We start from the raw sequence: 24,009 nt of genomic DNA, 5'->3' as shown, positions 1-24,009 counted from the left end.
TTTGTTTTTCATTGCTTCAAAAACCTTCGTTATTCTATACATGAGAATAAAGGATTCTTTGTGTATTTTCAATAATTTTTGTGAACTGTGTGTTCACGTATTTTACCGGATGCTCACTGTCTGGTGTTTAAAAACAAAGTATTTTATCTGGGTCATTTTAATCGTTCTTGTGTATTGTCAGGAGTAAAGATGAATAGCAATAGAAAAAGCAAAGCTTTTGAATTGAATTCCAATTTGAAATTCCAAAAACACATGGGAGCTCGATATAAGTTTTAATCCATTCTCGTGTGAAAACAGATAATTATTCTGAAATCAGAATTCAGAGAAACTCATAGGTGTAATTGACGGAGAGTGGATTTGACTGTTAAGAATTGGCAAAAAAGGTTCCCAATTGTCCAGCTTTACATGAACAAATTATGTTGTTGATTTTACAAGATATTTTTTTTAAAGTTTAAAATGCCAGTAATTTTTGTGGGACAATGCATGCATTAGACATTTTATTTGTGATTAAACAAAATTAAATTAAATTGTATTAATAAATATAATTTTCTTTATTTTGATCTTTAAAGTCACACCTCGTCCTATATGTGAGATCATCTTATAAGCGAGTAACTATTGTATTTTTAGAATTGCTGAACTCTATTTCAAAGTATAAAATAAGACATTTTATTACATAAAAATTTTTGTTGTAACATTTGTAATTATAAAATTGGCTTTGAAAATGGGAAAAAGGCTATATTTTTATTATTATTTTTATTTCGTAATATATTTTATTAAATTTATTAAACTTGTCTCTTAACAAATTTCCTGAATTTATTAAAATATTAACAAATTGGAAGAAAACTATCAAAAATACATTTTCTATCCTATCATATGGAGTAATTTCATATATTATAAAAATTGATTGGTGTTAGATTTAATGTCAACAGGCAGTTTTGCATAAATCTTAAGGAAAAAACATATATGAATTTTTGAAGCCAGTTGCAAAAACTACCTGACTTTGGGGATTTCAGGTAGCTGTAATTGAAATACCTTTGGTATCAGGATACAAAAATGTCTAGTGTTCACCCCTTGCTTATATATGATACTAGGGTTTCTCATTTCCCAGTCTTTTGCTTGTCTCGGGATTTCAGGAAAAAAGTGAACTGTTTCCTGGGATCCCGGGATAGAATTAATTATTTTTAAGATATACAAAATATCTTGAAATCAAATGATATAATTATTTTTCATTTTTTAAAGTAATCTAATACGTTCTACAACCTCCAAAATCATATTAATAATGCTGTGTAAGATATATATTAAAAATTACTTTTGAATTATGTAGAAATTTTTACAAATAGAAATATTGCTAATTAAAAAAAATTTATTAAAGTTTGCTGGAAACTGTATACAACAACAACAAAAAATGCTTTGAATTGAGTTAAAGATTTAAAAAAAATGAACTTAGATCAAACTTCTAACTTAAAAGGTAATTTTCGTTTTTTAAATAAAACATAATACAAAATAATAATGTAAATTTCTATAATAAAATTTTAAAAAGCAAAGATGGTCAATACTCCAATCACTCAATCTGATTCTTATTTTAGTAATGAAAAGTCTTGCTATCAGGAATGCCCTTTCCGATTCAATTGATGTGGGTGGAATCGGGTTTAATGCATTTAAGAGAAGACAGATGTTATGTATTTTTTCACCTGTAGCCTGGAAGATTTCTACTTTGTTTTTGAGATTGTAGTACTTCTTTTGCTCTCTATTATTCTTGATTTGTCTACCTCGGCTGCTTTAATAGAAATATCAAGCTTATATCCTGATAATTTGGCAGTTTGTTTGTCTTTAATAATCAGGTTTATGAAAACTTCATACTTGCAGATTTCATACTTCATGCCCAGTAGCTTCAAAAACTGCATTATGCAATTATTGAAGCTACTGGGCATGGTTAAAAATTAAGACAGCATAAGCACAATTATTTCAGATATTACTGGTTCTGACAACTAGAGAATTTTCAGAGTCCTGCCATAATTAAACAACTTACTACGACACCTTATGAATGTGCAGCCCAATTTTTATTACTTTATTACTTTATTTACAATTTTTATTACTAAGGAAGTAATAAAAATTGGGCTGCACGTTCATAAGGTGTCATAGTAGGTTGTTTAATTATGAATATTATGCAGTCTCGAAAGAATTGTCCTGCCATAAATAAGTTACGTATTGATTATTGACCATTTGTGATATGCCATAATGAGCAAAAGTTTAAAAAACTAATAAGTAGGTTTAAAATTAATAAATACAAATGTATTCTGACAGTTTATGAGTTAATTATACTTTCAATTTGAAAAATTTCCTCAATCTTAACACAAAATAAGAAAAAAGTAAACTTTTAAGAAATTTGCGGGATTTTCCGGGTTAAAAAAACAACTAGGATCCCAGGATTTTGTTTGAGAAACTCTATATGATACCTATGTTAATATTTTCTTTGAGTTTCTGTGAAAAGAATATTTCCATGGCAATCCTTTGTTTGTTATGTTACCATATAATGGTATTCATTTCTTCAAAATTGATTTGGTTTGTAAAAATGAATGTTAGCTCAAATGTCAAAGTTTTATATACTTTTTTAATTTACAGTAAGACCCTCTTAATGTGGGGGGATGCGTTCCTAGACGACAAAGCACTAAACAAAACAGTGTTAAATAAGGTCATTTTAACATAGAGTAAATAGGGAAAGGGAAACCTGTGACCAAAAATAAACACATTTTACTTTAATTTTAAGTTCTTTTTATATTAATTTGCATAATAATATATGTTAAATAACACACAAATATAATGCACACAGAAATGTAAAGTTTGTTTTTTGTGATAAATGTCTTGACTTTTCTGAAATTCTTATTTTTTATGATAAAGTCGTATAGTTTCATTTGTTGCTTTTTTCTTTCCTTAAGCAAATGTCAGTAGCAAAAGATTGCATCCAAAATGCCTCATTTTGCTTTTGCACTCCTGTCAAAATTTGGATTGTTTGCTACAGTTTTATCAATGATTTCATTTATCATTACCAAACTTTTATTAAGGAAATCTGTAGAGAAATTCTTTGTGTTCTTCATTTTCAGAATTTCTATTTTCCAGTCCTACATGAATTCCTTGTTCTGCCAGTTCTTGAAGGTCGTTGTTGGTAAGGCTCTCACCAGAAACCTACAGTAACTCTTCAATATTCTACTCGTCTACATCTCCTAGTCCTGCTGTCTCGATTAGGTTGACAATTTGGTCAACCTAGCAATACAGCAATAGTCTTTTCTTGTTGAGAATTCTTGGATACCTCCAGTCTTAACTTCTTCCACACTCCACTCATGCATTTTTCAATTAATTCTTGCCAAGTGAAGTCAATATTGCTTATGGCATCCATGATGTTATATTTTTTCCCAAAATTGTACAAAACAAACGTAGATTTAAGGAAAGTACAGCACTAAGATGAATTGCCACCTTTTTGCTAATTGGTTCATGTTTGTAAATAATCATATTATATACGAATCAATGAAATGCTGCAATAATTTGAATCAGTGTAAATTTTGAGCTTTGTTTTTAGTCTTCAAGCAGACCACATTATATCAAATCAGTGATAAACAGGGTCTTACTATACTTGTGTAGTTTCTCCAAATAAAATATTATTAGATTGTTTACAGTAAATTTGTAAGTTTTTAATTACTATTTAATATTTTGATAACAGTCCACTTATTTATAATTTTAGTTTGTATTTGGTAGTTTGATTTTCTGTTTTCCAAATTTTTATGGTAGTTAGTTACACAAATTGTAATAGTTGACTTAGTTGCTACTAACAGAATTAACCAGCTTTTTTAATTGTATTAAAATTAAATCTTAAGTTTTCAAATACTATAGATAGTTCTGTACTAGGAAAAAACAAATGCTGTATTTTGATGCATTAGCATTCTTAGATTTCTAGTTGTTCTCTGAAGACAAAAGTTTATATAGATATTGTCAAAAATATAATAAAAGTCAAAGACAATATATAATTTGTTTTATTATTGTATGATTTTTTAAAACTTTTTTGTAACTATTAATTTTTTACTTAAATTTATATTTTATTCATTAAATTAATGATACAAACAAACAAATTTTAATTTATACTTATGAAGTATGAAGTGACATTGAAAATATTTCACAATATTACTCTAGAAATTGTGTATATACTTAAGTTCAAGACCATGAATAATAATGTTCCACTTTTAATTATAATTTTTGAGAATCTAACCTAATATAAACACATGGCTATTAGTGTTCCATTCTAAATTAAATATTATAGTAGACTGTAATCTGCTTTTTAAACATTTTAACTGTTTAAGAAATAATTTTTAAATTGGTTTTTCTGAATTTTTAGTCAAAAATTTTATTTTATTGATTATCAAAATTATTATATTATAATGTATTAGCATTTAATTTTTTACATACTAAGCTATACAGGAACATTCAACACTCTATAACTTAAAATGTGAAAGTTACACTTTTAAAAATGACTTTTGTCATTAGTAAGTTGCTTATGACAAATCTGTTGGTGAAATTGATATTGAAACTTGTTTTGAAGGGCATTTAAATACAGTATTCTTATTTGCTATGGCATCAAATTTTCAAATTATAAAGTTGTAGGGAATGATGAAATTACTCCAGTTCTTGCTTTAAATTAATTTTATTGCTTAAATTTCTCCAAGAACATATTATGAAACAATAAGTCGACTTTATATTTATGAATAGTGAAAGTATCTTACTTCTGCAACCTAAAGAAGAATGCTATGCAGAGAAGTTTCTTTAACATAACAAAAGAAAAACCATTTCATCCAAATTTAATTAATCATATGCTTGAAATGCTGTTCTTAAACACTAATACACAACTGATCATGACAGGTGATTGAATAGTAAACAATTTGAATGGTTTCCATAGTATCTTCTGCACATGCTGATGCAATTATATCCTGCACATTTGCAATGGTAGTTATAGGAGGTGAATAGACCCAATCCAAAGGAAAAAGTCCAATGGAGTTATGTCTGGCCACTCCACAGATCTTCCTTGATCAATCCAGTGATTCAAAAATGTACAATGCAACCAATTTCTAATCTCATTATGGTGATGGGTGAGACTCTCATGCTGGAATCATATCTACAGATACTGAGCCAACAGTAAATCTTCTGTTAACTCAGAAACTATTTCTTTTAAAATTGCAAGCAAATATCAAAAACTACTCAATAAACCTTCATTTTAAAAAAATGTGCCAATTATTCTGTGCTGAAAAATATAACACCACACATTAATTACACTAATGAACTTGATAGACACTTTCTCATAGAATGGTTTATCAGTCACATGTAATGTAAGTTTTGGATGTTGACCACTCTGGAAAACTAGTCCATAATACAGATGATGTAAAGTTTGGATTGTCATCAGCTCGAATTAAAAGCCAATTTCAAAAATCAATTCATTTATCATAATCAATTAATTGTATGCTTGGTGGCAATGAAAATGAAATGTGTAGAGTTTCTTTCTTTTCAGATTCTGAACTGTAAGTGGTTGGGAAATTTGTGAAAGAGATGAGAGATTGTGAAATGGCAATTATGCTGGTTTGAGGGTTTGCATTAACCCTATTAATACCATGATAGTGTTATCTTCATTTGTCTTTGAAGCTGGTCTGTTTGATATGTTTTTTATGCAACATTACCAGTTTCCACAAAACATTTTACTTTCAGTAATGTAGCAAGTGATGGATGGTGCTGATCTGGATACCTCTCTGCATAAAAACTTGCAGAGCCAGATTGTCGAGAAGGAGGGGGACCTGAGAATTTTTCCCTGGGCCAAGAAATAACTTAGAGGTTCATAGTGGTTCACAAAAATTGATGAACACTTATGAACTGAAGATGACATTTATTTAATGTTGAAAGTATTTGTGTGCATGAAAATTGAGGTATATTAATGCCAAAAGATAGCACTGTACATACAATATATATTTATCATAGTGGTTCTTACCCATATAAAATTAATGTTAACTTTACTAACAGAAAATAAAATCTTTAAGACTGCTTTTTATAGAAATACTTTGACATTTCATTTGTTCAAAAAAAAAATGGTTAAAGGGACCTGCTTTACCTCTAGACCCCAAACAAGTTCTCAACAGCAGTGCAGCCGCTCATATAATTTGCTGACTGCCATTGTAATAAAATGGTATTTCAACAAATTCATCCTTTGTAGAATCATGTTAGCATTAGGTTATGCAAATTAGGACTAGTGAGGAAATTTGCATTGTAACATGGCATGTTTTTTTCTTTTGTTAGGATAAAAAATACTTCTCTGAATGGCATTCTTGTTTAGGTTGCAGAAGTAAGATACTTTGTACTGCTCATAAATATAAAGGTGACTTATTGTTTCATAATGTGTTCTTGGAATTGAATTGGAGTAATTTCATCATTCCCTACAACTTTACAATTGGAAAATTTGATGCCATAGCAAATGTTTGAATACCCTTCAAAGTTTCAATATCAATAAAAATGTCACCAATAGATATGTCATAAACAATTTATTAATGACAAGTGTTACTTCTATAAGCATTACTTTCACATTTTAAAAGTTAGAGGATGTTTTTACCTTTTACTGTGTATAATATTTAAATACTGAAATTTATATCCTAAAGAAGTTCAATAAATAATTAATTCTAACCCATTTCAGTTTGTTTATTAAATGAAAAATGGAAAAAGAAATTCAGAAAAGAAGTATTTACATTTTTATGAAATGTTTTAGATATATATAAAATTCAAAATAACTTGAAATTTTAGTTTTATTTAATTTCAAATATTTTGTAATTTGAAAATTTTCAAGATTTGGATTATTGTATGTTGTGACTTCAAAAAACAAATAATTATCAAAAAGAAATTGTTAATAAATAAATAAAATGATTTGTTATTCTGTAAGTTCCTCAAATTAATTTTTAATGTTTATTTTTTATTTCTTTTCTTTTTTTTTTTTGAAATTGAACAATTATTCAGAGATAAAACAATAAATATCCTAAATAAAAAACTACACAGTTTATTGCAATACAAATAAAATGATATATTAAAATATTTTAATTTGTAGTGAATGAGTAATCAGATGCATTCCTTATCCAGAAACATTCCTGCTGCTCCTCTAAGAGCAGTTCAAGATATTAAGGTGTGTTGATTTAAATTTAAGCTGTTAACGTGTAATATTGCATGAAACAGTTTGCATGCTTTACTAATTTTAAATATGTTTTATAACATATGTGTATTTTGATTTTATAAAATTATGCACTATGGTCTGAATGCATGATTATCAAATTTGAATACATGCTTATATTATTCATTATACCTACATATAAATGAAATTTTGAAACTTTCTCCATCCTTCTCTTTTACAAGACTTCTCATACATTGTATCCAAAGAAAAATGTTTTACCAGAAATTAGTAATAAAAGACGACTTAAATTTATGGTAAGTAATCTTATGTCAATATAAGTTTATTGACAATTTTATAAAATTTTAAATAAACTCCTATCATTTTTCAGAATCCTAAATAAATCAGTTATTTATTATATCTGATTTAAATATTATTAAGAAAAACATGTTACAATAATAACTGATAAACATTAAATCAAATTTTTAAAAGGTATTTAAAAAATATAGTAAAGTCTTTAAAAGTTTAAAGTTATTTCTACCAAATATTATAGAAATTAAGTTAATATTAGTTTTTTAGTTATTAAAATATTCATTTTAACTCAGACTTTTTAATTTTTATATATGTATTAATTTAGAATGAAATCAAAGCATAGAGTTTTTAGACATTTTAAATTATTTTTTACAATAAAATTCTTTTTTCTACATAGTAATAACAATACCTTAATTCACTATTCCATCACTGTTTTACTCTCCCAACAAATGTTTTCAGCTCACTTCACAAGACTGCATAGGTTTTTTTTAGTTTAAAGTTTAAAGTTCCAAATTAGAATGCTATAATTCTACACTCATAAATATTAAATTTAAATAGTGGAACATGCAGACTTTTATGTAGTTTTGTATTCTCTAACTCTGAGAATTGTATGATAGTTCAGATTGTAAAAACATTAGTTATAATATTTCCCATAAATTATTATTTAAAAAGATTGCGGCCATCTTGTTAAGTTGTCTTCTGCAGTTTATTGTAAAATGATAGCCAAGTGACAGACAAGGATTCACAATCCTTATGATTTATACAATGTGGCTTTATACTCTCCAGAATTTCTAAAATTCTAAGGTGCTGTTCATTGTAGACTTGTTTTAATAATTTAGCTTCTTGCAGATTTGCAACCACTCCAGCCTCTATGGTGTAACTGGCTAATACATTTACTGGCTTGTTGTGGTCTAGGCTATATTTTTGTTCCTTGAGTGATGGACCCTATGTAAGTTAACTATTGGTAATAATAAAATTAAAATTTTTATACATTTATAATTTATCTCATATGGGATTCAAACCCACATATTAATGCTCTTCAACCAATGCCTTAACTAATCACGCCACTCCATGAACACGTGAATGGTGCTTCTATATAGGTAGTAATAGTTCTAGAAAAACTTTAATCATGATTTTCTCGAGAATGCCTGATTAGTGGGTCCTACGGTTTTGGTAGAGTTTAAGTATAAGTAAATACTACACACCCACAAAATTTCATCGAGTTGGTGATGACAACTGCCTGTGTTCCCCTTGTAAGATATGACTTTCCTTTATAGTTATATAGAAGATAAAGTAATAAGAATAATAAAAATAAATAATTATTACTTTATATATATTAATAAAATTTTAAAATTATTTTTGACAATTTTTGTTAACTTTTATTTTCTAGTCATCATTGGAGGATATTCCACCTATTAAATCAGGAAGAAATACAGTAAGAAAAATATTATTTATAAAAAAATTTTCATATTTTGCAAAAATAATTTTAATATTTTAGTACTATTTTACCATTATACATTTATTAAATAAAAAAATAATTGCTTTTATATCAGTATTTATAAAAACTTTGTTATGATCATTTATAATTGAACACAGGTGCAAAATTTTGAAACGTTGTTTATGAAGTTATTTGGAATTTATAGTTCTCAGGTTGTATCATTATCAAATTTAAAGTAAAATGATTTTAACTGTTTCCAAAATGCTAAAGTTAAAATAACTCATTAGACAAATTGATGTAAATAATTACATGAAAAATAATTAGGAAATTAAATATTAGAAACTATTAGGATGATTAATCAAATTATTTAAAATTTGTAACTTTTCAGGAACCCAGAAATGTTTTTATTTTTAAAAAGTGCTTGTTTATTTTGTTTGCTTCATTTTTGTTCTTACAAATACATGTATGGGTGACCATACATCTCTGTTTGTCCAGGATAATCCTCGATGTTTCTTGTTTTAACTCAAAAATAGAATAAAATTTTAAATATAACCAATTTATAGTCAATATAAAAATAATCTAAGTTTAGCCATTTTTAAATCCACTTTTCATTCACTCTTACAAACTGTCCTGGTAATAAACAGTTTTGTCATAATACATATATTCTTATTTACTGCAAAATTACTTTACTTTCAATTTTGTTAATATTTATTCATATTTTTCAAAACATTTTAAAATAGCAAATAAGTTTTGATTGAGAATTGTTGTTTGTATAGTTTTATTGTGTTATAATGAGAACAATTTTAATTTAGCTTTAAAGTATTATTGTTTTTGAATACTTTTGCTAATGAAAGCTAAAACTTTGTAATTTGTAATTGTGTAAGAATAAATAAACTGAAGTGCTTAACTTTCTTTTATTAAAAATAAAAATATTTTATCTCAAGGAATTGTACAGTGAAATCAAAATATCACATAACCTGATCTTCAAATGTATATATTGTACAGAAGATATACATTTGAAGCAGCACTTGTGGTTTGTGACTCTTGTTATGTGTTGACATCAAGAAGCACAGTCTGAATGGGCTATAGTAGATAATTGTTGATATTGCAAGTGGTATGTTTTTTCCTAGATAATGTGCATATTCATTGTTGAGCAGTATTTCACTACCTGCTTTTATGCAAGAGTAATTGAAGAATTTTAACAGAAATATCTGAATGTGGAACCTTTCGATAAATCTATAATAGTATGGTTGATTGCCCATTTTCATGAAACTGGGAGTGTTATGGATAGATTACATAGTGGATGTCTATTGATATTGACTGAGGAAAAAAATTGTTGAGCTTTTGGAGTGAATGCTGCAATTTCTGTCAAAAAGAGTATGAAAAACTTTTATCACAGTGTAATTTAGCATATGGAAGTGCATGTGAAACTTTGAAAAAGAGTGTGAGCATGTATCCATGAAGGTGACCACTTTGAACATACAGTATGTTGTAACCATCATCATTAACATTGAACATTGTCCAGAAAACATTGCAAATTTTAACATAGTAACATTCTGTGTAAACATGTGATTCTGTACTATTATATGCTACTGTACATATTGGGTTTTGTAATTTTTCAATTGCACTGTATAAACCTGTAAAATTGTACAAAGATGGCATTTTAATGATACTGAAAATGATTTATATTAAAATTTTTAAATTTCTTTATATGAAAGAAGGCTTAGTTAGTATTTTACTATTTATGGGTTCTTTGAATCTATTAATAATGAAAATCAGTTTTTCATTTTATTATCAGACAAGTTGTAATAAACAAAACTGTGCTAAAAATAGCTGAAAGTTTCATTAATAAATCCTGAATGTAGGTTTTATAAAAACAAAATTATTCATTAAATATTAAGGAAAAATAAATACAGATGTACTTTACAAACTTTGAAAGAATACTCTGAAAGATCAGAGCATTTTAAACAATAACATATTCCAAAGTTCATTAAACATGCAATCAATGTTGCTAGATGAAAAGAGTTAAAATATTCTGTTAACTATTAAAAATTTTAATAAATTTAATGAAAAATATATGAAAAACTATTTTTTACATGTTTTCATATTATTGCGTTTACATTTACATTAAAATTTGTATTAAAATCATAAAATACAAAAATAAATTTCTTAATTTTAATATTTTAAAACCAGATGATATGCCAAATTATTAGACTATGATTAGGCTAAGAAAATAATAATATAAAGTTAATTTGCATAGAGATAGTGGTTAAGCCACCATCGTGTAATAATTTTAATAATTATAATAAATTTATTTTAATTTAAAATTTCTGGAAGAAAAGAATTGGTCCTGACTGGGATTCAAACTCATAAATTCTGTTTATTGTGCAGATGCTTTGTCAGTTACACTACCTGGACCAACATTTAATCTTTACTCCCAGATCCATTAAATTAGATATAATCATACAGATCACTGACAGTGCTGACTGAGTATGACTTTAGCACCCATTATCTTCCTCTATGGCACTCACCCAGCTATTGCTTTACCCTGGCAAGGCGTATATATGAAAACAACAAAAATACTCAACAAACCCAATTTTTGACTACCAGTTAATGGATTTTGTTATAGATCAAAATAGATTTAAGAAAAACTTAATTAGAACAAAATGAAAGATTTAGGTTGAAAGCAAAAAAGAAAAGTGTGGTGGATAAGGACTGAGTTAATGTGTATTCTGTCCAAAAAATTAGTATATTAATATAATTATTATTTTTCTGGCTTTTAGTCTTAAGATAAATATTTAAAAGGAAATTTTCTATTTCATTCTTATCCATTTTTGATATTCATTGTTTAAAGTGTTTATTATTTTATAAAAACTCATGAATTAATAGAAAATTTGAAAAATTAGCATCAATAAGTCTTGGTTGTACTGTTCTTTCAAGAATTAATAAATTTAATTTATTATTTACCGTAGTTTACGGACTATAAGACGCACTTTTTTCTTCGAAAAATTGCCTCCAAAATTCAGGTGCATCTTATAGTCTGTAGCGTCTTATAGGTATTTTTTTTAAAAAAATTGTTTAAAAATTAAGGTGCGTCTTATAGTCCATAGCGTCTTATAGTCCGTAAAATACGGTATTTATTATTAAAAAATTAAAATTATACATGCATACAATATCTGAATTTATATTTTTTAGATTTCTGCATTAACTGATGACAAAAATATGAGTGATCAAAATATTAGTAAAAAATCTACACTTTCAACAGAAATGCAAGAAAATAAAGGAAATGAAAAACAAATTACTGTTTCATACTTAAAAGGCAAGAATGAAATTTTATTGGACGATTCAATAATAATGGAAAAAGATCGCAATTTTATTATGAAATTACAAACAGATGATAGTTTAAAACAAGTAAGTGTAAAGAAAGTTATGTTTTAAAGTATGTTAATCTATTATTTTATAAATATTTTTACTAAATGTAGATTTTGAATATCTAGAATAATTAACCCTTTTGCAATCATTTGTCAATACAGTAAGACCCTGCTTAACACTGATTCAATATAACGCAGTCTGCTTGACACCTAAAAAATACTCAAAATTTATGCTGATTCAAATTAACATGGTATTTCATTGATTCATATATAATACGATTATTCCCAAACACGAACCAATCAGAAACAGGTAGCAATTCATCGTAGTGCTGTACTTTCCTTAAATCTGTGTTTGTTTTGTGCAATTTTGGAAAAAATATATCATGGATGCCATAGGAAATATCGACTTTGCTTGGCAAGAATTAACTGATAAATGCATGAACGAAATGTGGAAGAAGTTATGGTTTGAGGTATTCAAGAATTTTCATTGAGAAGAGCCTGTTGCTGTATTGTTAGGTTGACAAAATTGTCAACTTAATCGATACAGGAGATGTAGACGAGCAGGATATTGGGGAGTTACCGCAGGTTTCTGGTAAGAACCTTACCAACGACGATTTCAAGAACTGGCAGAACAAGGAATTTGTGTAGAACTGGAAAATAGAGATTCTGAAGACAAAGAACCCAAAAAATTTCTCTACAGTTTTCCTTAGTAAAAGGTTGGTAATGATAACCAAAATCGTTGATCAAATTGTAGAAAATGATCCAGATTTTGATAGGAGTGCCAGAGCAAAATAATGCATTTTAGATGTGACATTTGCTTAAGGAAAGAAAAAGAAATTGACCAATGAAACTACACAACTTCATTGCAAAAAACAAGAATTTCAGAAGAGCCAGGACCTTTGTCACAAAAAATTAACTTTACATTTCTGTGCGCATATGTATATGTGTTATTTAACATATATTATTATGCAAAAATTTATATAAAAATAACTTAAAATTATAGTAATATTGCTTATTTTTTGGTTGCATGTTCCCCTATCCCTATTTACTCTATGTTAAAATGGTCTCGTTTAATGCTGTTTCGCTTAGCGCTTTGTTGTCTAGGAACGCATACCCCGCGTTAAGCAGGGTCTTACTGTATATCATCAAGTAGTTAATTAATGAAACAAATCACTTGACAATTTATCGTCAATCTGAGAATTTACAATTCTTATAAAACATTCCATTCATAGAGGGCACTACACTACTGTAGGTTTTTCTGTACACTTGTTTCACATATTTAATACCAAATGGCATTTTATTTTTATTTTCTTTTAACTGTTTATAATTTTATTAAGCAAGAAATTTCTGTGTAAAAAAATTGTTTGAGTTTGTTTTAATCAAAATGTAAAGAACAAAATGGCTGTTCGTGCAAGGTTACTCACAGAAATGAACTATATAATCGAAAAATTTTATATATGATCGAATTGTGTAAATTATAAATAATAATCAAACTGTCATTTTTAACATATTTTTATCAGAGAACTATTTTATGCTAGGGAAAAGAAACTTTACTACTGTAAAGGAAAAGTAACGTATATATGTGAATTTTTTCATATGTGTATGATAATTGCCAGATTTTTGGCGAATTTTTGAATAATATAAGTTGAATGACCTTCAGTGAGTAAAGCTTGCAGTGACAATTTTCGAACAATGAACAGTGAAACGTCATGAGTTTAAAAGGGTTAACAAAAGTTCTTATGAAAAATTCTCTATTCAACAATAACCAACTCAATGTACATTCTGATATACAGATTTAGAATTAGACCTGATTGGTTCTATTTCTGCTAGATCTCAATTGACTATCTCCAATTGATTCTTTGTATGGGCTTTGACTATTATGAGGTTCCAGACTGAGTCTGAACCTCTTGTTAAACATTCTGAGAAAAGAAATATTTTATTTCTAAAGTCTAAAAGGAAATGAACCCTGAGTTTAACTCTAACACCTGTTATTGCATAGATCGGGTGGGTAAGCAAGAGTTCAGTGGGAGCTGAAATGTAGGTTTTGCAAAATGCACGGGAGCCGCAGTTCTGTTCTGTACTGTTGTGGTGGATAGTATGGTAAGACGTGCAATTTTATTATATAATATAAATATAATATAAAACAAATATTGAATTTTTTTTAATAAACATATTTTTCACAAAATTATAAAAATAAAATTGTAAAAATAATAATAATAAAAAACAGAAATAACACTTTCAGCAAGAGCCACATGTAACTCAAAAAGAGCTGCATGCGGCTCTTGGAGCCGCATTTGCCCATGCCTGGTATAGGTTAATGTCAGTCTGGAGAGTTTGAACTTTGACTCTGATGTTTGTATAAAGATGACAGGAATTTGGGAAACTGAGCAATTTGGTGAGAGAAAAACATTGTGTTGTAATTAAAATTTGAAAACATCAAAACTAGAACCATGGTGGTCTAAAATACAAGTGCAGGTTTTGTTCTATAAACATTTCCTAGTCAGAGTCATGAGATGACGATGAGTTGAATACTGAAGATTGACATTGACCTTTCTTGTGACCAATCCAATCTTATTTCCACCTGAAAACAAGGGAGGAGACCAGTCAGGAAATGATAAGAGGAAATTGGGACCAATTGAATCATGGAATTTGCAGATAAAATCCTCTAAAAACTCTGAATTTCAAGGACTAAGCATGGATTTCCTTCTTCCAATTTTGCAAGGTACTTTGTGCACTCCTTTTTTTCTGTTTTTGCAACATCATCATCTCTGAAACATCGTCACCCATCGTCCTTCATCTGCTAGACTTATCCATGACACCATCCTGGGGCTGCCAATGACAACAAAGAGACACCCTCAATGAAAATCTTTGGACACTCCCTCTCTCAAGATCATTATTCGAGAAGGAGCATCTCCCCAAAAGACTTCATAAGCTGCCAGTTTATAATAATTTTTTAATAAATGGGTTTCATTTGTAAAGGTACAGTACAGGTATGTCAGGTATGACCATCACTACCCATGTACAGTCTTTTACCCCTTGTTCATCTTGACTTGACTCTAACTGGCTCCTTCCTTGGTTGGCAAGCCTTACACTATTAAAAAATTTTCTCCAATTGTTTATGATAGTTTTCAAGAAAAACATGATACCGGTGATCTGAAACACACTATATAAAAATGTTTTATAAACATAACTATAATATGTTTATAAAATGAAATTTAAAAAAAAAAATAGCATATTAATAAGAATACTAATTCTTATTAATTTGAAGTAAGCAATATTATAATGGTATCTGAAGTTGTTACAAAGTGTTAGTAATAAAATTTGTTTCATTTGGTGGTAAAATGTGAATGAGAAACATAATTATATTAGAATTTTTAAGAATATTATATTAGCGCTATTATAAAACTTCTTTTCAAATCTGTGATTAGATTATAACAAAATATTATAATTATGTTCTACAGGAAACTGATGAAGATTTGTCTACTGGACTTGATGTTGGATTTGATAGATTTGCTCTGCAGTTTGGTTTAATGGATGCTTCCGATTTATCTCCTATGATGGCTTCCCCAGAAGTAAGTTATTGTGTTTGTACTTTCAACAACATTTAAGTTTTGAATTATACAGAAAAGAACCTTATGTTAAAATAAAATAAAATTAAGTAAATGAACATGTAAAGACTAAATATTTTTCAAAATCCAAACTTAGTATCAAAAGAAGTTTTTAAATTCAGAATATATAAGACATATTTGGTCAAAAAAAATGAAATGTTGCTTAATTTCTGATTATGAGTACTTAAATTTAAACAAATATGAAAATAATAATTAGTATCAAAGAAAGTGAAGAACTCTATTATGACATTTATTTTTCAGCTATTTCTGTTTCATCATTTTATGTTGTATTTTTAAATATGTTTTAAAAAAACTGTAATTGTTAGAAGCTATTTCAGTTTAAATTTGATAGACATTTTAATATTGAGGAAAAAATATCATCTATTAATTATTAATAAATTGTGAATTAACTTTTTAAAATTATTTCTAATGTTTTTCCAGATTAAGTCAATTTATTATTTCTTATTAATTAGATTAATTAGCTACAATAACTTTCATATATTTTAAAATATTGAAGTTGAATATTTGGATAAGAATATAAATATGAAGTTAGATAAATTTAAGAATTTATAAAGCAAAAATGTATATGTAGGAAGTAATTATATATAATTACACTAGTGTTATTCTTTTGAACCATATATCAATAATTTTTGAATATCAACTGAATAGCTTACAAAATCTTAAACTATTTAAATATTGTACTTCATTTCTTAAAAAGTATTTATTTGCTGAAACTGTCAAAATTTAGACAAAAAACATTTCAGTTATTAAATAATTCTTTGATATCCTTAAAAATGGCAATTTTTTTATTATTATTTATTAAGTCACGGTGCTATATTTTATTGAATTTTCATAAAAGACAAATCTGATAAGCATCAGACCAACAACAGAAATATTACAGAGACTAACTCACATGGTTAATAAATTTCTGCACAGTGTCTTTCAATGTGTTTGAGATTCAGTGTACCTCCATCTTAAAATCAAAATTTAATCATCTTAAATATCATAAAAACAAAATCTGTGCCATTGAATGACTTTTGAGTAGGACTAATAGACCAATAATTGTCAGTAGCTGAAAAGACTATTCAAGCTCTGCTTCCTTTTGCATCCACTTATCAATGCAAATCAGGCTTTTCAATTTTTGCTTACACTGAAAACAAATTTAGGAATATCTTGGATGTTGTCCCAGATTTATGTATTCAGCTGTCAGACAAAGCTCAATATCAAAACTATTTTTAAGTATAAAAATGAAACAATTTCATTTATCAGACTGCATATAAGTCCAATATTTTCTTGTACCAAAATTAAAGTGTATGGTTATATCTAAAAAATTTTTTTTCTTTCTTTTCAAATCTACTATGTTATGCAAACAAGTCGGGCATTAAAAGTAGGTGAAAGAAGGAAGAATAATTTGAGTTCATAATGCTCAATAAAAATTAGGGTTAGGGAGTTAGGGTTCTGTGAAAAAAAAGTTTTCTGAAGGATTCATTGACAGGAAAAGCTTGGAAAACTACTAATGTACATGATGTGCTCATATCATGGGAAGAAACAATGATTCAATTTTTCTTGTTAATAAGCTCTGTAGTATTTATCCTTTCATCAAATTTACAATAGAAACTGAAACTGTGCATAAAACCATCTCCTGTTTAGATTTACATATTTTCTGTAAAGACTGTAATTTGGTATTTGGTATATACTACAAGTTTAATGCCCTGTCTAACATTATCCCCTGTAATTCTTTTCAATCAGTACAATTAAAGTATATGGATATAAGGCCCTGCAAACTAAAGTTTAGTTTGCAGGGTGTATCTCAAATTCTTCAGAATTGCTAGTGAAGAAGTTAGATACCATCTCTTCAGCTATGCTAGCAATGTACTACCATGAGTCCAAGTTTAGTTATATATGTAGCAAAGTCTGCAAGTTGTCATTCATTTCTTCCACGCATCATACTAAACATTTTTATCTTCTGTGTTTGCCTATCTCTTAAATCACATAGATGTATTTAAAAACTGTAACACTTTTTAAGAAATATGGGTATGTACTAGTAGTCACCCTACCTTAAAGAGGTTAGTTGTCATGGATAGATCATCTTGTCATATTTTGGAATATATGGTATGATCTGTCCTAGATATGTTAGATCCCATCCCTCATCTCCCAGCCATCCATGATGGGCTTGACCAAACCCATGATGGACTTGAAATAAAGGTCCTCTTATGCTCACAGGACATAGAGTAAAAAAATTATTACATTTTGTAGTTATTTAATGTAAATTAGTTATGCTTTATATAAAATTTATTTAAATATTCAGTATAATATATAAAAGCATATTTTAAAATAATTATAGATAGAAAAAAAGGAATCAAGTAATCATAACAGTAATTTGGATTCAACTCCTAAATCATTGTTGAAAAATTTATTTGATGCATCTTTTGATATAAATGATGATAAAAATAGTATGGAAATTAAAAGTACAGATGGCGAGAGATTTTTCAATTTTCTTAAGTAAGTATGAAAATATTTCAAATATAAAAATACAGGGTATTTTTTAAAATGTTTGCTAAAACTTTTAATAATTCAATAATTAATTTTTTTTCTTAATGCTGTATATACATATTTTATCTGTAAATTTATATAAATTTAAATTTGACTTCTAATTAATGAATTAAGACCATGGCCATGCAGATAAGAGCAAACAAATTTTTTAATGTTGGATGTTAGTGAGTGAATGACTGTAATGATGTCAGATTATGATGTTTCTCACTTTCTCATTTCCTGTTTTCACTAACATATTCATGTAGTAGAATGAATTTTTTTCTTTTATTCAAGAGTGTAGAAAGAAAATGGATTGACCATGACATTTACTATCTCTAGTTTTATTATTTTTTTTAATTGCTTATCCCATATTTAGGGATAAGCCATAACTGAATTAATCTCTCTGGAAGAAAAATTTAATAAGTTTTTTCTTGCACTTATACACTGAAGAAGCCTTGTTTGAATCATACAAATATCAAAAGTGAAGTAAGGTAGCTAATGCACAATCACAGTATAAAGTGAGAATTCAACTTGTGATAAAAATCAAACAATGCTGGATATATCAGAGAGATTTTCAGTCTGGCAAGCTAGAGATTCTATTTTTCATTCTTGCATGGCTTTGCTTTTTGAGAACAATATCACTACAAACTCCTAGCTCACTACTATTCTTGTTTGTTTGACCAAAACCTAAATTGATAGATTTATATGAAGTCAGCTTAGATTGTTTTCACTTTTTAATGTTAAACTGAGCTATTAAGTTTTTATTATTTTTTTTAAGTTATTGTTATTAATTGTCAATAATTAAAAATGGATATATTGTACTTGTATTAATTTACTTAAAATGTAAAATAACATTTAAAATATAATATTTAATTTGAAGTTGTTTTAATGCTGTTTCCTAATACAATTTTCATATAATTATCAACTAGTCTTCGGTAAGAGGTTAATTGATTTAACAAAGAAAAACCAGTATTTTGTAATTATAACATTCATTTGCTATGCAATAAAAAGCTTTAAATTCTTTTTCACTTTTTTTATGATTTTTATTTCTACAACATTGTATTACAACTATTTTCTAATATATTAATATAATACAAAGTAAATAGAAAGCCCCTTTCTTGTCTAGTCTTGAGTTATTGGTGTAGCAACAAGAATGAGTTGAGTGTATCATGTGATATAAAACCATTAAGCTAATGATAACACTTATGATAAGTAAAAAAGTTCATATTACATGATTTCCTCAACTCACTCATGTTGTTACACCAATAATTCAACACTTTTCAGATGGACTTTTGTTATTGTGTAGTCTTGTTGTGCATCTACTTAGAAAATTATAATGAATAACATGTTTAAAGTGAATGGAAAATAAATAATAACAAAATATGAATTTTCTTTGCTAAAATTATAATTATTCACATAGTAATCTGCTTCAATGCAGATTATTTAAACCTTACAAAAAGATTTGAACCAAATATATAGTATAGTAGTTGAACACCTTTGCCATTCAGCTATGCCATTGTTAACATATTATCCATATAGCACAGTACTGTACATAAAGAACACAGAAAATTTTAAACTCATTTTTTTATATGAATACTTGAGAGTTGCATCAAGTGCCTTTACCATGAACTAGTTGGAGGTAGTACTATGATATGTATCAAACTCAGTCAAATTGGATAGGATATCAGGGAGCTCATGGAATGAAAATTAAAGAAATGTATATTTATTATATTAGGAATTATTTTAATAATTTAGATAGTCTTAAATAAAACTAGATATTTATATAATCAGTCTTACTGCATTAGAAATTGTATACAATTATTTCTAATAAATTTTATAAAAGAAACATTGTTGAAATATTTTTTTAATATCATTCAAAGTGTAACACTTATTTTATATAATATTGGTTATATAATATATGATTTGAAACCAAAAATTTATAGTTTATAAAATTATAATGTTTAAAATCAATAATAATCATTTTAAGATTTGATTTTCATAATTGCTCATGAAATTTTCAAAATAATAAAAGATAAAAGTATTTCACAGCAGCATAGCTTACTTCTGGATTCAAATTATATTGATAATTTACTTAAAAATTAGTAGAATTATAGCTCAGGTAATTTGTTATTTGGTTTATATTTAAATGAAATACCCATTTATTGAAACAAAATTTTTAAAAATTATTATTTAGATATTATATATAATGTCTTTGCATATTCAACATTATAACTAAATAATAGCTGTTGTTAATAATAATTGAATGTAGATTACAGTTCTAATATATGGAATTACAATAGGGTGCTCCTCTCAAATATTTTATATGCATTTTTATTTTACATTAGACTTGTTTATTTTTTTTAATTTCTGTGCATGTTATTTTTTTATATTTGTCTTAATTTTCAATAAATATAATTATAAGAATATATGTTTGATTATTTTATTTGTAATTATAAATTGGTGGTTTTTATATATTTAGAGAAGTAGAAGAGCTTAATGAAAAATCATCAGAGAAAGAAAATTCATATCTAATAAATAAATCAAAAGAAGAAACTGAAGAATCTGAAAATGAAATAAATAGTATTAATGATGAAATAAGTGATCCAAAAGAATTATCAAAAACTGATAGAAATATTCATAATGATTTTGAAAAAGATTATAAAGAATATGATCAGAAATTACAAGAAATGGAAGAAATCTGGAAAAAGGAATTAATAGAAAAGGAAAAAGTATTGCGGTATGTAGGAAACATAAAACATATTTTAATATAAAATTTAAAACTTTGATGATATAATTATGTAGTTAGAACTGAAAAATTTTTACAGTTATAGTGACAACACTTTCAGTAATTTAAAATAAATATAAAATTGTAGATGAATAAGTGTCAAAATTTATTCTTATTTTTAAGAAAACATTTTGGTCAGATTAAGATTAATATTTTATGAGTAAATTTTCTTATTCTGCTTTGTAAATAAAGTATCTTCAATCAGATGTATTCTTATAAATTTTATTAAACTGAAGAAAAGGAATTTGTTAAATCAACTATGTGTTGTTGAGGTGGAGCATTAGCAAAGCCTCTTTTATGTGGTTACAGAATTGTGTTCATTCTCAAAATTTGATCAATCAATTTTGATTAAATTTTGACATTTTCCATTAATTCAGATGAGAAATCCAAAAATGTAATAAAAAATGGGGGTCTACAACTTTATTTTTGAGATACAGTGGGGTCAAAATAATAATGTCCATGCTTCCTGATGATGCAATTCAGCATGCCTAACAGAATTTAGGGGAGAGGGAAAAAAAGCATTGCATGCATCTATTGGATAATTTGGCATGAAAAACAAACATAGTGGCAAGTACAAGGATTGCCGGTTCATGCCAAGCAAGTGTAAGATTGCCTCTTCCTTTCTGGCTCTTCCTCAATTCTATTGTGATATAACAAAGTTGTGTGATGTCTTAGTAATAAAGCAATAGTAGTATGTAGAATTTTTTAACCAAATAAAAACAAACTGAAGTAATATAAGTTTGATTGAAGTAATTTATTTTATCATGTAGTCAGATTCTATATAAATCCAATTGGTAACTACTAATTATAAGTTTAAAAAACTTCATTTAACTGAAGTAGTAAATTGTTTTCAAAATAACTACACAAGTGACAAATATTTAAGTGATTGAATAATCTAAAATATGTGACATCTATATAAAGATTTTTGATAAAACAGCAAAAATAGGCTCATCATTGATTGCATGGAAATATTAATTCATCATTGATTGCATGGAAATATTAATTAGACTATCTATATTATTATTATTATAATGGTTTTGTTGGTTGAGTGTAACCTACTCGGCCTATATACTGGTGCCTAATGCTATGCCAACTAAGTCAACAAGCTCCTATTTTGTTTCTATTCTGTTCAAATATGTATTTATGTTTAAGAATTTTCTAACTTTATGATGTATTTATTATACCAGTTTTATTTAGTGTGATGTGTATGCTGTTGTGAAACCCTAATATTTCTAGACTTTTGTGTATATGGGTATATGTAATAAAACCTTTTTAAGTTGAAGTTTAAGGAATAAAAAAAACCAGCTTCAAGTTAACAAGTTTAATATTTGATTATCTTGAATTTTTCTGTGGGCATTTAATTGTGTTATTTTTACTTTTGAGTTATCTGTATTTGCCATTTTAAGTTTATAAAAAATGGGTATTGTTTGAGGTGTAGGACTAGATTAATTCACTTTCCATTATTTCTAATGGGAAAAATTGCTTTGGACTTCAAACAATTCAGTTTGAACAGCCTCCTGGAATGAATTAAATTCAAAGTACAAGGCAGCACTGTATTGTATTTTATAGATTTAGAGGTATTACCTTATAACACTTTGTGGACCATCCTGTATATTCTGTTATGGGTTAAAGTATACCGAGGGAACCCCAATGGCCGCGCTTCCAGTAATCTCGATGGCAGGTGATGTTAGAAATTCGCTGTAGATGGCGCAATTTTTAAATAACGCTATCGTACGCAAATTTTTTGTTTTTCGTGACGGCTTGACTGCTGCGAGTGGTTTTTTGACCAGTTAAACATTTTTGTAGAAAAAGTGTTAATTTCTGTTACTTTTTACAGTAAATAGGTAAGTTTCTATTCCCTCTAGTTTTAATTGTGCAATGTGATGCAAATTTAATAATTTTATCATATTCATATTTGTTGTCAGAAGTTTTTCTTTTTTGGTGAGATAATGGCTACCGCAGACATTAATTCGGAAAATTTTTGGAAGAATTGTACCACTGGACAATTCTTTCGACTAATGTACTCTGGTTTCGATGATTTGGCGATAGATAAGAAGATACCGAGTGATGTGAAATTTGCAATATTCTTGAATTTGCAACATGTAGAAGAAGTATGCAATAAATGTGGAAAACGTCGTAAATTAATGTATAGAGCAGATAAAAACTCTGTATCGATGCGATGTAATGTTTGCAAGACAAATTATTCAGCATTCCAAGGAACCTTTAAAGGAAATGTGGTCGTTTGTCATGGGAGAGTATTTTGTCATTTATCTGGCACCTATTGTGTTTAGAGTGTTCGCTAACTGTTGCTGCTGGAGCTTCAGGAATCTCCAAAAAAACAGCAGTTGATTGGGCAAACTTTTTACATTTTGTTATGATGGTTTCTATTAATAACCTATGTACTTTTAAGATTGGCGGGATAAATAAAGTTGTGGAAATAGACGAAACAGTAATTGCAAAGAGAAAATATGAGAAAGGTAGAAAATTGAAGGGGACGAGGTGGGTTGTAGGAGGTGTATGTAGAGAAGACGATACCTGTTTTATATGCCAAGTAAACAATAGAAATGAATATACTCTGAATTGGGTGATTTCAAAGTTTGTTAATTCAGGTAGCACAGTGATAACAGATGAGTGGAAAGGTTACAACAATATAAATGATTTAGAAGGTTTGGATATAGATCATTTAACTGTAAACCATTCGAAAAATTTCGTGGATCCAAAAACAGGAGCCAACACTCAGAAAATCGAAAGATTGTGGGGATTTTTAAAAAACAGGAAACATCTTC

General features: G+C 27.4%; 1 protein-coding gene across 8 annotated transcripts in view; it reads left to right on the top strand.

The window, feature by feature from the left end:
- The window catches only part of LOC136978673 (putative leucine-rich repeat-containing protein DDB_G0290503), an 85,981-nt gene that overhangs the window by 25,572 nt on the left and 36,400 nt on the right, over window positions 1-24,009 (top strand). For 3 of the 8 annotated variants that reach the window (XM_067274410.1, XM_067274408.1, XM_067274409.1), the window contains exons 5-10: window positions 7,423-7,494; window positions 8,880-8,924; window positions 12,123-12,338; window positions 15,760-15,870; window positions 18,251-18,408; window positions 20,918-21,175. In XM_067274410.1, the coding sequence (XP_067130511.1) occupies window positions 7,423-7,494; window positions 8,880-8,924; window positions 12,123-12,338; window positions 15,760-15,870; window positions 18,251-18,408; window positions 20,918-21,175 (860 nt within the window). Of the gene's footprint in view, window positions 1-6,385; window positions 6,404-7,120; window positions 7,196-7,422; window positions 7,495-7,568; window positions 7,670-8,879; window positions 8,925-12,122; window positions 12,339-15,759; window positions 15,871-18,250; window positions 18,409-20,917; window positions 21,176-24,009 lie in introns of those variants that run through there. The other 5 variants (XM_067274413.1, XM_067274414.1, XM_067274415.1 and 2 more) reach the window with 4 other exon arrangements.

Source organism: Centruroides vittatus, unplaced genomic scaffold (assembly GCF_030686945.1).
Source record: "Centruroides vittatus isolate TY-2023 unplaced genomic scaffold, ASM3068694v2 contig_549, whole genome shotgun sequence".
In the NCBI taxonomy this organism is placed as follows: domain Eukaryota; kingdom Metazoa; phylum Arthropoda; class Arachnida; order Scorpiones; family Buthidae; genus Centruroides; species Centruroides vittatus.
The sequence above is the reverse complement of the archived record's forward strand: the minus strand, read 5'-3'. Positions and strand labels throughout refer to the sequence as shown.